At 32.2% G+C, this 13,772-nt stretch overlaps 2 protein-coding genes across 2 annotated transcripts in view; one reads left to right on the top strand and one right to left on the bottom strand.

Moving 5' to 3' along the window:
• Positions 1-4,246, top strand: part of LOC107454503 (sodium/hydrogen exchanger 9B1-like) — a 24,290-nt gene extending 20,044 nt beyond the window's left edge. The window contains exons 10-11 of the mRNA XM_043053252.2: positions 1,786-1,854; positions 3,974-4,246. Coding sequence (XP_042909186.1) covers positions 1,786-1,854; positions 3,974-4,159 — 255 coding nt within the window. The 3' untranslated portion in view covers positions 4,160-4,246. The remainder of the gene's footprint in view (positions 1-1,785; positions 1,855-3,973) is intronic.
• Positions 4,247-11,067: 6,821 nt separating this feature from the next.
• On the bottom strand, positions 11,068-13,772 carry LOC107454506 (uncharacterized). Its single transcript, XM_043053250.2, has 2 exons — positions 12,440-13,772; positions 11,068-12,335 (listed from the first exon to the last, which is right to left on the bottom strand). Exons 1-2 carry the CDS (start codon positions 13,770-13,772, stop codon positions 11,068-11,070), a joined length of 2,601 nt encoding a protein of 866 aa, XP_042909184.2.

The following is a 13,772-nucleotide window of genomic DNA, read 5'->3' as shown; positions in this document are numbered from 1 at the left end:
AATCTTCCTTTCTTTCATGTTTGCCCATTTTACAAATGCTTCTTGAAAGTTAAATGCACTTTCAGGGCCCTAAATATTAATCATTAACAAATATATATATCATATATTCTAGCCATTTTTGTTGATCGCTATGCTTCATCTCGTTTGATCACGTTTTTTTCGTGAACGCTAGCGTCATGGTTCTTCTTGCGAAAGATATTTAGATTTTTTCTCCTTCTTGTTTGATCAAGTTTTTTTCATGGATGTTAGCGTCATGGTTTTTCGCGGAAGCTTTTTTTTTAATGGAATTTAGTAAAATCCTTTAGCAAAAATGCGAAAATGCTTTGTTGAATTTTAGCATTTTTGAGGGGTCTTTTCGCATTTTGCGAAAAAAGCTACCGTAGCGGAAACCCTGATACAAAGTCGGACTTCTATTTAACGAACATTTTGGAAATTAGTTCGTAAAATAACTTCGAAATAGCGAAGGGAATTTTCTATTGAACGAACTTTTCCTTGAGATCCACTTTGATTTCCTAAAATATTTCAGAACATTTCAAACTTGTTAACGCATTTTATGGGAAGATATGACCTGGAATTGATTTTCGAAGCCACTTTTAGATGAAACAGTAAAATCCTCTTCAAATTTTTGTTTGCATTTCAAACTAAAAACTCAGACAAGATTGACGGATTTTATCAGTAGCAATGAAACTTAAGAACACAAGTCGTAATGCATGTTTAAAATTACTTTTAAAATAAATGCAGCTTTAATTTTATGCATAAATTTAGCTTATTTTAGTTAAAAATGTATGTAGCATGATAGTGTAACACTGGATAATGTTTTGCTTTTATAATGTTTTGCACCATGGAAGAGACACTTTTAATTTTTGATTTAATACTTTTTAAATTTCACAAGAAATACTAGGGGACTATTTTGTAGATTTAGAAATATTTAGTTCATAAGGTTTTTTCATACTTTGCTAATAAAGTTCAAAGCTTGCAGAGGTATGAAAGACTGACACTAAATTATGGAAGAAAACAAGTATTTATGAACACCCTATGCCAGAACAATAAGCTTGTGGGTCACATCTGTCGAATGTTTTCCTCGAAATTTAAGATCTTCAATTACAAACTAATGGAAGTTAGACTATGGCACAAAAAAGGGATGTCATGCCAAGAGCAGAAGAAGACGAATTTTTTTTTGTCTTGTGTATTTTTGCTATACCTTTAAAAATATTCAGTCAAATTAAACTAACTTTTTGGATAAATTTGAAATGAATTAAAAAATTATTGTTTTAAAGTTTGAAAAAATGTGCAGTATTTAAATTCGTTCTTTTGTACTGCGCATGTGCGCAAAAAATTTAAAATTAGAAAAATCTGATTCATATATCTTAAAAATGTTACAAGCACTTTTCTAAGTAGTTTTTGTACTTTTAAATGAAAGCGCACAGTAAAATCAGGTTTTTTTTTGCAAATTTTATTCTGTAGTATTGCAAATTACACTACTCTGTAATGACTGGACATCAAGAACAAATTTAAATGTGTGAAAAAACCCCTTATCGTTTTGAACTTTGTGTTCTCAATTGAATACAGGTCTGTTTCCTCCAATGCCATCACCTAGGCGTTTCTGCTGACTATCCTCAACCATTTACAAATTATTGGAATTTCATTAGATAGTAAAACAATTTATTGGCTGCATTAAAAATGTGTTTCTTAAATATGCTTTTGAAATAGTGTCCGTAATATTGCTCGACTGTAGTAGAATGTTTGCATTTTTGTAATAAAAACATTCGTTTTTGTTGTTTGTAGGCGGCTGTTGGTTCAGTTGCATTAGAATATTTTGAAGGGAAAAATCCAGAGATGAAATTTGGTGAAGAGGTACGCATATTTCTTTTTTGCTAAATGTAATTCTATTCCAGTTGATATATTCATTAAGAGAAAAGCCCCACAATTCGTGTTCCGGTAATTCAAATTTTAACCTGGCTTATAATTTGTGTTAAGAGTAACTCAACTGTCAAAAGCATGGAGAGGGAAAACTCTAAACATGCTTTTATTTTCGAAAATAAAATTAATGATGGATATTGCGGTGGTATCTTTCGATACAAGAGGCAATCCGTCACCCAATCACAATTGGAGATAGTAAAGCGTGAGATATTTTAGTTCTCTTCTAATTTTTTTCCCCAACAAAATTATGCCAAAACAGTACTGGTGAGGCCGGGATAGCCTGGTGATTAGGGCACTAGGCCCATGTCGAAGAGTTCGTGGGTTCGATCCCCGCCGGCCGAAGACTCCCGTGTGACTGATGCACTTTAAGTCTGTCGAGTCGCAAAATCCTCCATGTTCCCATAACAAATCAATACCTCTGGGGGGGGAGTACTGATTAAGGAGTGCCCTTGTCTTCTGGACTGGGTTGAAAATGACAAGGCTAGGGAGTTGAACATTAGTAGTCGTAAATCCAATATTGGGTCGGCTGTTCAACGACGGATATAAGATGTATAAAAACAGTAATGCAAACAGTAAAAGATAGTTAAATAGTATTTTTTTTTTAAATTTTCGATAAATAACTTACTTTATTGTGCTATTTACGTTTTAAGAATATTTTACCTACATCCAAATCAATTTTCATCAGTTTAAATTCCAATAAAATTAAACTCCGTTGTGTAATTTGTAACTGACCGACTTATTTTATTGAGGAAAAATTTCATAACAGTTGTAAATTTTATTTCTCGTAATCTAATAAAGTCATCTTTTTTTTAAAAATTAAAAGTACTATAAGAAAATCAAAGTTTCATAAATCCTCTCGCTGCTGAAATAAACGAAGTCGTGTAATTAATTTTTAAAAAAATCGGTTATTTTGGAACATTCTCATAGTAATTTTGCCGGACATTTTTGTGCCTCTGAGCACTTTTATGCACCTCTGAGCACCAACTAATGCAAGGTTTTACCATAAATATCAGTACAATGGCTCCGTCTAGGTACTCCTTGTTTGCGATTTCGTAACAGCATAAACATAACATGATGGTAGATCCTAAATAACATCGTCCAACATAATATGATGGCTATTGTTGGTCCAACATTAATAACCATAATTTGTTGGTAGACTACCAAAATAACCATGCGACATCTTAGTTCGAGGGTTGCTGTTGGTCCAGGAACAAAAAACATAACTTGCTGGTTTACCATCATAATGATAAAATAACATCTCTCATCTTATTTTAATGGTTGTTGTTGGTCCAACAATTAAAAAACATAGCATGGTGGTTGAACCATCATAATAGAAAAGTAACTTGTTCCATCTTAATTTGATTGTTGCTGTTGGTCCAACGATAAAAAACATAGTTGTTGGTTGACCATCATAATGGTAAAACAACCTCTGCCATCAAAATAGGATGGTTTATATGGGTCCATAAAAAAATCAAACATTGCTTGATGGTTTACCATCGTAACACAAAAGCAACATTTTCATTTTGTAATGATGGAAATTTGTTGGACCATCAAAACTAGATTGAAATTGTTGTATGATGGTGACCATCAACACAGGTTGGACCATCAAGGATCTTACTGAAACCAACAAAAAATCAAAATACTTTGATGGTACCATCAAGAATTTTGTCTTGCGCAAGTTTCATTTTTCATCTATACTTTTGGTATTCTCAGACAGTTTTGTACTTTTATTGTTTGTCTAAAGTAAGAACTCTTCTAGCCATTCGTCAGGACTCATGGCGGTGACTATGGTAACGAGGTATAACTATTTCAAGTAGGGGTGTGGGGTTATTGTTCGGTTCAGGTCGGCAAGAGAAAGGGAATCTTTTTCTTCGATCTACTGTGTTAGCCCTAAAGTGAAGAGAAACTACCCTTCCTGAAATGCGCTATTCTTGTTTCCATGGCTGCAGACAGTCTCAGACTTTGTGACGGGGAGAGTTCTAACCGTAGACAAACTACATATTCAGATTCCCAACAGAAACATTTTTAAATGAATAAAAGGATATGTTTTCAGGTGTTATCTTTATGTGTTCTTTCTATAATGTTGACTGCACCTCTGGGGGCTCTTGTGATCGATTATTTAGGACCTTTATTGTTAACAAAGGAAGAAGAAGATTGCCCACCCTCGAATTCAGAGAAAATAGCACAAGCAGCGCTAGAAATCGCCCAAATCATGCACAGTGAAGGGATGATCTCATGAGAAAACAAACTTTTCTTTTTAAAAGGTATCAGAGACCATTGTTTCAGAAAAAAACATTATCTGAAAAATAAAGGTTATAGAAAACGATACCTAAGTTGCATAAACTATTGATCAACTCATTTGCATAATTTTTTTTTCACTTTTCGTCTTCTCATTCGCGTAATTTTCTTCCGAAAAGAATTTATTATTAAGAAAACTGTAACTCTGTTGAAACTTGTTTGTGCATTTTTTGTTAAAAGAGTTATTTTTTAAAAGATAGAACAAAATATTTATTTTGCGCATAATTAGGATTAGTTTCGAGAGGAAAATACTGAGATTAGGCCAATGAAAGTTTATATATATTTTTTTTTTTTGCGAGTGAATTTTTGTTGCACGATGGCGTTGGCTTGATTCGAAGTTCATATAAATAAAATAGGTAGAGTTCTCTCATATACTTTTAAGCGTATTAGTACATTATTTAACTGGTTTAGTTCGTACGACCAATTTCACCTACTTTGCCAAAAGCTCATTTTTAACACCGTCGTTGAACAACCGACTCGGATTTTCAACTACTAATGTTCAGTACCGTAGTCTTGTCATTTTGAACACAATCCAGAAGACAAGGGAACTCCTTGATCAAGTAGTAGGAGAAATTTGCCTTCGTGAAGGACTTTTTGATGGAACAAAAAATTATTTTTATTTAAAAAATATTGTTCTAATTCAGTTTAGGGGTAAAGCTTGTAGCTTAACTGTCTTATATAGATAATTTTTTTAATAGTCCTACCTATAATTTCGTTATTTTACTTTTACGATATTTAATCAAAATTTCTCCATCGAAATCCCCTGTTTGAAAACAATTGTTTATATTATGTTATGTCAGGTCACAAAATTGGTAATAATGAGACAAAAATCATATCGATTTGAGAGGGGAATCAAAACTATTTTAAACTACAATCATAACGTAGCCTTACATTTCTATTTTTTGCATAGATTATAAATTTAACGAACCAAAATATTTATAAAAAAGAAATTTATAGCTTAATTATTAACTAACCCCCATACATATAGTTATTGACTTCAATGAAATTAAAAATTATATCGATACGTTTGTAACCGATGTAGATACGTAACATAAAAACCAATATTAGCCTTAACTTTTTGTTACAACGTTGCATTGCATACAGGCCATTTTTCTTCATCTAAAAGTTTGAAAAACACGTTTGCGAGGGCTCGCGAAAATGAATTTGTTAATGGCAGTATTTTCAGAGACTATCGTTATAAACTGCCTATAGGGTAGACTATATAAAACATATATTATATATAAGAATAGCTGTAGTTAAGAGTTGGGATAAAGTGTTGTCAAAGGCGCCACCCCCCACTACCGTTAGAACAATTATTTTCAATTAAAAAATATTTTTTTAAATAAATTGCAACCTTTTTTTTTAAATGAAACTTGAGGTAAACACTTAACGAACTTGAGGTAAACACTTAACACTAACGAAACTTGAGGTAAACCCTTAAGATCTAATTTGAGAAGCATTTTGCGAAATGAAATAAAAATTGATATGCACTCCAATTCAAATTGGTGAATTCTTTACAGTACTTTGCTTTACCAGTAGGTCTCAGCGATTACCAAATTTTAGGTAAGATTAAGAGCATATTTAGGACAGCACATGAAAAAAAATAGTTTTTTTAGAGAATAAAACTTAATAAACTAACAAAGAAAATTCATGCGAAAATAATCGCGACAGCGGCATTAGCTGTCGGTGATGTGATCGCGTTGGAAACATGACCTGTCGGTGAAGTGATCGTGTCGACGATGTGGAGATGATTGTCGGCGAAATGAGCTCGACCTAATTTAACTAATTTTTAATTAAATAGAATTTGTTTTTTTCTAAATACACTGCTGGCCATCCAAATTGCAACACCAAGAAAGACAAGAGATATCACAAAAAGAATTTCTTTGTGGATAACGTGTTGACCAAGTATCAAATGATTAAATTTCTGTGAGGTGTGGTTCCTGCCAAAATCAGTAGCCAGAGTATTGTTGGAGATAACCGCTGCCACACGCCTCGGCATTGATTCAAAAACACTTTGGATGTGAAGTACAGCAAACCAAGCAGCTTCCACACGTTCCAAAAGTTGATCAGCTGAGGATATAATCTGGGTCAATTTTTTTTTTTGGTAGAATAATAAATGTAATTAGAGATCAAAGTAAACATAATTATTCATTTAAATTACGTAATTCATTTAAAATTTCATGTTGTGAAAATATCAAAAATTGAAATTTATGAAGATTTTAAATGCGTCAATAATGATTTTACTCAAGAAATGTTCAGAATTTTTGAGTTGAGCTCAGAATCACCGCTGTAAGGCTCAATAACTGGAATATTTTAAAAAGCATAAAATCAAATCTTTCTTTTATTAAATGAAAAAGAGAAAAGAAAGAACTAAAAATCGCATCAAATATGTGGAAGGTATTTTGNAAATGCAAAAATAAGTAATTTAAAATATATGAAATAAATTTGTAAATGAAACAATATTACTTTTCTTTCGCGCCTTTCTTCATTTCATTCTTTCGAGGTGAAAATAAAAACAGTTGAAAAGAAATTCGTTTATTGTATTTAGATTTGCTTTTATGAAAAATGACTATATTTACGTTGAAATGAAGATTTAATATTAGATTTCGGTTCGCGAGATGGATTTTTTATTTTTTTTAAATTGATATTAAATTCATCACTTTAAAAAAAAGCCCCAAAAAATAGGTATATAGTGAAATTCTTCACCAAGAATGTTTTCTAATGGGTGTTAAGTACAACATTTTTCTTATGCAGAAAAACCAAAATTTTATTAATTACAGAATAAAATATGAGTGCTAGTTATTTTTAAGATAAAGTAAGAATTATTAATTGAGGACAAATAATATTTCTTAGAATAAGTTATTAATACCAAGCCTAAGAATATTAAATTTGATCAAGGTTTAAAAAGTATGAAACGAGTAGAAATTAAAGATTATAAAAAGTTTTGATACAATTGGCGGATATATAGGGTTTAGGCAAAATAATGATAACTCTTCTGCAGTCCCTCAATTATTAGTGATACTATGCACCTTCATTGTTTTTATGTGACTGAAACCGGTTTGCACTTGCTTACGTAAGATATATAATACAAATTTGACGATAGGATAAATTAGAAGATATATTATATAAATATAGAATATTTATTATATCAGACATTATATTATTATATTATAATAATTAGATCAAATTATGAGACGCGCTGTAGTGTTTTAATAATGACATGATTTGCACGTGTTTATACGCAATACTTTTATATTATACATGTCATGGGTTTTTATTCAGGAGATTTTTTATATACTTTCTATTTGTATTTATTTTTAACATATTGCATTACAATGTTAACCCAGGAGCGTCAACAAATGCAAACCGGTTTCGTCCGAGTAAAAACAATAGAGTACCGCCTGATAATCTTGCATAGAATCTATTAATATGACTGTATGCTAATTTTCATACTTCTCAAGAAATACTTGTAGAATTGTTTTGAAGTCATGCGATTTCTCCTGCATATGAATAAAGCTTTTAGATGTTTGAGGGACGAGCAAAAAATAACGGTTTCGAACACCAAAAAATAAAGCTTGAAACTCATATCAATTACGAAGTAGGGTAAAATAACCACTTAAGCTTCACTTGCCTTTTAAAAAATCATATTAATTTCAAAATTCGTAATTTTAGTTGAATGACAGTGTCAACATATTTGTTACTAATTGCAAATTATGTAAAAAAATTGGAGAAAACTTACATAATATTGTTTTAAAGTTTTGGAGGTTCAAATAACAAGTAGTAAGAAGACCGTTACTACAATAGTGCTCATAGNAAAATGATGAATAAAATCTAAAGATCTTTTGGTTGAGTAGATTTAAATTTTTCTGTAACAATCTGCTTATCCTTAAGAAATAAAAATTATAGAGTAACAATCTAAAACTTTAAAAAAAATTTACATTGTAACATAATTTTCGTATTTTTAACATACTTTTGATGCGGAACATCACTAAAGGTACAAGAAAATTAAAGTTTATCTTTTATTTTCATTAACTTAGAAAAAAAAACAGTAAAGGAACACTTGTTCCTTCACTGGGTTTTCATCGTTTGGTGATCCCGTGAATAAACACCCCCTTATCTCAGTACTTTATAATACTATGATGTTTAAAAAGAAATAAAACGTAACTTCAATAATTATATTTTGAATTCTCACAGTGAGAAAAATAAAACTATTACATGCAATTAATTCCTCTTCAAGCATATAAATACAAACACTCACCTTATAATTTTTTAAAAGAAACAAGGTGTTGCAGAGATAATTTTTCCAGAGAAGTCTATTTGACCAGGTAATCCAAAACATCGCTAGATGACTTTCTATTGTTTGGCAGTAAGCTATTGTTACCAATCAATCTAAAGAAAAATGTTCAAATTCTTATTTTTAAACAATATATATGAAATGTACCTTCACTGGGTAGTGCTCCTTCACTGGTTCGTTTACCCTATTCTATGAAATATTTGGACAAAATTTCATAAACCTAGCTTAAATAGTCATCAAGATATGGACATTTTTATAAAAAAAAATTTAAAAAATTTATTACGTTTTTTTTTTACTTACGTTGCTGCAGGAATATTCAACAAAAATAATAAAAAATTTGGAGAGTAATTTTTAATGAATAATAAAATTATTATTTTAAAATTTGAAAAAGAAAAATTAGTTGATATTGCTCGAGTTATGAGTATTTAAAATAAACCTTTCATACTTCGCATGCGTAGAAAACATCTAAAATTTCTTTTTTCACAATTTTGTTTTGAATCGTATTTGATAACTTATATAAAAAGTTCCATTTGAGTATTTCGTGTTTTTCCTTTCAATGCGGATTATTTTCACGAAAAAGTCAGAAGTTCATTTGTCTTCTAGGTTGGGTTTACAATGACAAGGCTTGCCGTAAAGTCAAAATTGGGTTGGTTTTTGAACACTGGTTATGAAATAATTTCATTTATTATAAAATAATTACAACTTTTCAATTCTAAATAAGTTTTCTGTAAAAAAGTCAGACTATACGAAACTAAAAATTATGGGTAAGCTCATTTATTCATCATAATTATGCAAAAATATGTTATTTTTTACAGATTATATAACATTTTTAAGGAAGTTGCTAAAGATATTGTCTTTAATGTAATGATTGTATTTCTCATTGTATATTTTCTATCAGTAATGTTCGGTAAAATAAAAATTTGCTCCGTTTCTACTTTTTGTAGTGCAGTACTTAGTCTCAGTTATTTGTCACATTTTTTTAATCACATTCAGATAAAATGAAATTTTACGAAAATTTTTATTTTGTTTTACAAAAGTATTTCTAACATTTTTATTTTAAATTCCAATTATATACTGCACAGCGAGCAACAACAAAAAAAAAACCCACCCTGAATAACTTTTGATCTAATGATCTGATCTTCACGCTATGAGGCCGTGACTTCGGGCAAATTTTATGTTTTATTTCATTGTACTTTTTTACCTATTTAGCAGGCCGTGATAGGGCGCTGGACTCACGTTCATGTGAGCGGGAGTTTGAATTCTCCCGGCCGAAGACTGCTCTTGAAGTAAACGGTGACTGGTGCAGGTTAAATCTGTCTGGTCAGTAAAGTCCTCCATGTGTGCACGATTACGACGAATTGTTCAAGAACAAGAACTACTATGAGCTATAATAATAATAACAACATTTTATTACATAACGGAAGTAAGTTAACACAAGCTGCGGAAGACCGCAGGCAATCCTTTTACAAAACAATCACGACTACAACTACTGTAATACAAAAAACTTAGGGGAGGCAGCCGGTAGCTGCTGACTTCGCACTTTCGATATTGGAATGTGCGCCAAAGCGCCTTTTTGCAAATTAATTCGGCACACACCCCACCGGTGAACATAATGTTCACCTAATTAATACCACTTAAGCATTTACAATAATACTTATCAGCACAAAGATATAACTAAAACTGTTATCATAATGAGCCTATTTACAAACAATTACAAAAACTTATTACAATAAAAATACATTACGATGCAAATTGAATATATAAGAAAAATTCTACTAAATTACAAAGAGCAAAAAATTTTTAAACGTGTATACATACTTAAGGCTTTCAAACTGGTTAAAAAAGAAGTGAATTATTTATGTTACTCTTATCTGCAAAATAGAAACAAAATTAGTAGAATGTATCAATTAATTTCTAAAGGATAAAGAAGCTGTATAGGTTTTTTAAAACTGCCGTTAGAAGTTTTAACTAAGCAAGATCTGACATAATTGTCTCTACCTAAAAATATTTCCTGAATGATCCCCAGTTCCCACAACAATTTTGATTCAACATTTCCTTCAATAAGAACAATATCATTAACCTTTAAATTTTTATGAATAGACGAAGTTTTAAATTGGTTATTTGTTTTTAATTGAAGTAAATATTGTTCTTTCCATAATTGTTTAATAAGGAGAGATTGGTATGTTTTTCTTTTACTGCAGGAATCCCTTGCAGTAGTAGAATCTAATAGCTCTATGAAATGGAGGGGATATTTTGATTGTCCATATCCAAATTCGAGGAAATGAGCCGGAGTGAGAGGTTCAGGCTCTCCTGGACTATTTTCGACATACGTAAGAGGTCGATTATTAACAATTAATTCGATCTCTGAGAGTACGGTCGAAGTCGATTCCCACAATTTGGAAAGGGTGAGATTGAGAAATTCTGTCCTGAGGCAGCTGTCCACTTAATTGGTCAGCTGGTTTGGCATTATATTTTTTACAAATGAGACAAAGCCGAATGATTGATTTTGCTAGCTGACGACATTTAGGTTTACAATAATTTTTTTCGAATTTGAGTCAAAGTTGCCGATACACCACAATGTTCACAATACGTTCATGTTTCCTAATCACAAGCAACTCGGCGAATTTACTACGCCGAGGAAGAATTATTGGATGCTTTTCACCCAAGTACAAATCTGCTTCATTTAATCGACTGGTAATTCGCAATATATTGTCCTTATCTAAGTATGGCACTAAAGTTTTTATTTCAGAATTCTTTCGAAGTTGCTTATTGTCCTTTAAAGTCGATATCTCCTCTGTATAAAATTCGTTTTGAATACTTTTTATCCAAAATTGTTCTGCATTTTGTATCTCATCCGCCGTGAGACACGAGTTTGTAGATTTATTAATATTTCGAGCATTGTTCACAAATCGTAACACCCAAGCAGTTACCCTTAAGAGTCTTTTTAAACTGCTGAATCGATTTATGTCGACAAATGGTTCTCTCTGCTTGGTAATAGTCACATGGACATTGGAGCGATGTTCCAGTTCCTTTGAACTAAAGTCCAAAACAAAATTGAGTTGGAGGTTTGGCCATTGATCTGGTGGTTGCATGAGCCATGCTGGCCCATGCCACCACAAATCACTATGCAATAGTTTGGTAGCGGATGTACCTCGTGAAATAATATCATCGGGGTTGTCCCTTTCTGGACAATGTCCCCATTGATTTGGATTAGAAAACGTCTGAATTTCTTCAGCGCGATTTTTGACATATGGTTTAAAGGTTGAAGGATCACCACGTATCCAATAATACGAAATAAGTGAGTCAGTCCAAATATATATATTGCTTTCAAATTTAAGACAATACGATACTTGTTCGGCTAACCTGGCTGATAATAGGGCTGCTGCCAAATCTAATCGTGGCAGTGTTAGCGATTTCAATGGTGCTACACGACTTTTCGAACAAATAAAACTAGTTTCTATGCTATTACCTGAAGTAACAAAGCGCAAATAAAGAACTGTTCCATAAGCTATTTTGCTTGCATCGGAAAAGCAATGTATTTCCAAATTCATAAATTTTTTATTCGGTTCACCCAAATAATAACGTGGTATCTTAATATAAGTCAAGTCCTCCGCCTCACTACGCCACTTCTGCCACGTGCGGTGTAGCTCAGGGGGAAGATCCGAGTCCCAATCAAGTCCTGCAGACCACAGTTCCTGCAGATGGCATTTCAATCTAATGACGAATGGACCTAGTATACCGAGAGGATCGAAGATTCGTCCGACTACACGCAAAATTGATCTTTTTGATTCTATTTTACGAGACAGAAANTCCCAATCAAGTCCTGCAGAAGGCATTTCAATCTAATGACGAATGGACCTAGTATGCCGAGAGGATCGAAGATTCGTCCGACTACACGCAAAATTGATCTTTTTGATTCTATTTTACGTGACAGAAATTTTAAAAGGTCCTTCGGATCAAAATATATTAGATCATTTTCGGCATCCCACGATAGTCCCAAAACTTTAATTGAAGGTTTGGAATCAGCCAACGTGTTTTTAGAGAGCCGTGTTTCAATACTTTCTTGTTTCCATAACAAAGCAAGATTTTCCGAATTAGTGGTCCATTTGTGTAACATAAATATTTGCAAGCACTCCTTGGAAGTACTTAAAGCGTCTTCAATATTATTTTGTCCCAAAATTAGATCATCGACGTAAACCGAGCTATTTAATAACTCAAATATCTCTGAAAACTGTTCCTTGTATTTTCTAAAATGTTGTTTCAAAGTCGCTGCATGAAGGTATGGACTAGGCCTAAGGCCAAATAGAACTCTGGCAAAATTCAAAATGTAGGGATTACCATTCAAGCTATCTGCCCAGTAAAACCGAGTAAAGTTTCTATCAGGAATATCAAGTTCAATTTGAAGAAATGCAGATTTTACATCAGCTGCAAACGCTATAGAATTTTCCCTAAAACGTAGAAGTTCCAGAATATCAGGATGTAAGTTTGGACCAGTAAATAAGCTTTGATTTAACGAGGCATACCCATCTTCATGGCTAGATCCATCGAATACAATACGCAGTCTACTGGTAGATTTGTCATTGCGTATCACTGCATGATGGGGCAGAAAAAATCCCGTACTATCCCTCAAAGAATCACATGAAGTATGCTCAACTATACCTTCCTTAATGTAACCATCGATTACATCCCTATATTCACAATGCAACTCTGGATCCTTCCCAAACCTACAACATAACCTTTCAAAACGCTTACGAGCAATATTTTCATTATTTTTCAACACTTCTCTCATTCCTGGTCTCCAAGGCAAGCTTACACGGTATCTACCATCTACAAAACTAACTGAATTATCAAACTCACTAAGCACCTCTTCATCTCTATTACCTAAATTCACCGAATCCTTGTCAAATATTCCTAAATTTTCTAACTCCCAAAATTTCCTTAATTCAGCCGAAATTAATTCATTTTCATTAATAACCAAATTTACAGACGTACAAACACTCTGCTCATCACATTTACCCTGAAGAGACCAACCAAGACTGGTATCAATAGCAACCAGTGAGGAATCCAATCTTTTAATTTGTTTTGTTAAAGACCAATAAAAATCCTGACCAATTAACAATGAAATTTCACAATTTTCAAACAATTCATCATTACTAAATGTCAATCTAATTCCCATTGACTCCATTTCCTTCCATGTATCCGGATTTGGAAGGGTAATATTAGCTCTAGAAATTTCTTCGATTTCCACTGCCTCAATCAT

Source organism: Parasteatoda tepidariorum, chromosome 3 (genome assembly GCF_043381705.1).
Source record: "Parasteatoda tepidariorum isolate YZ-2023 chromosome 3, CAS_Ptep_4.0, whole genome shotgun sequence".
Taxonomy (NCBI): Eukaryota; Metazoa; Arthropoda; class Arachnida; order Araneae; family Theridiidae; genus Parasteatoda; species Parasteatoda tepidariorum.
This window is presented reverse-complemented; position numbering and strand designations above follow the sequence as displayed.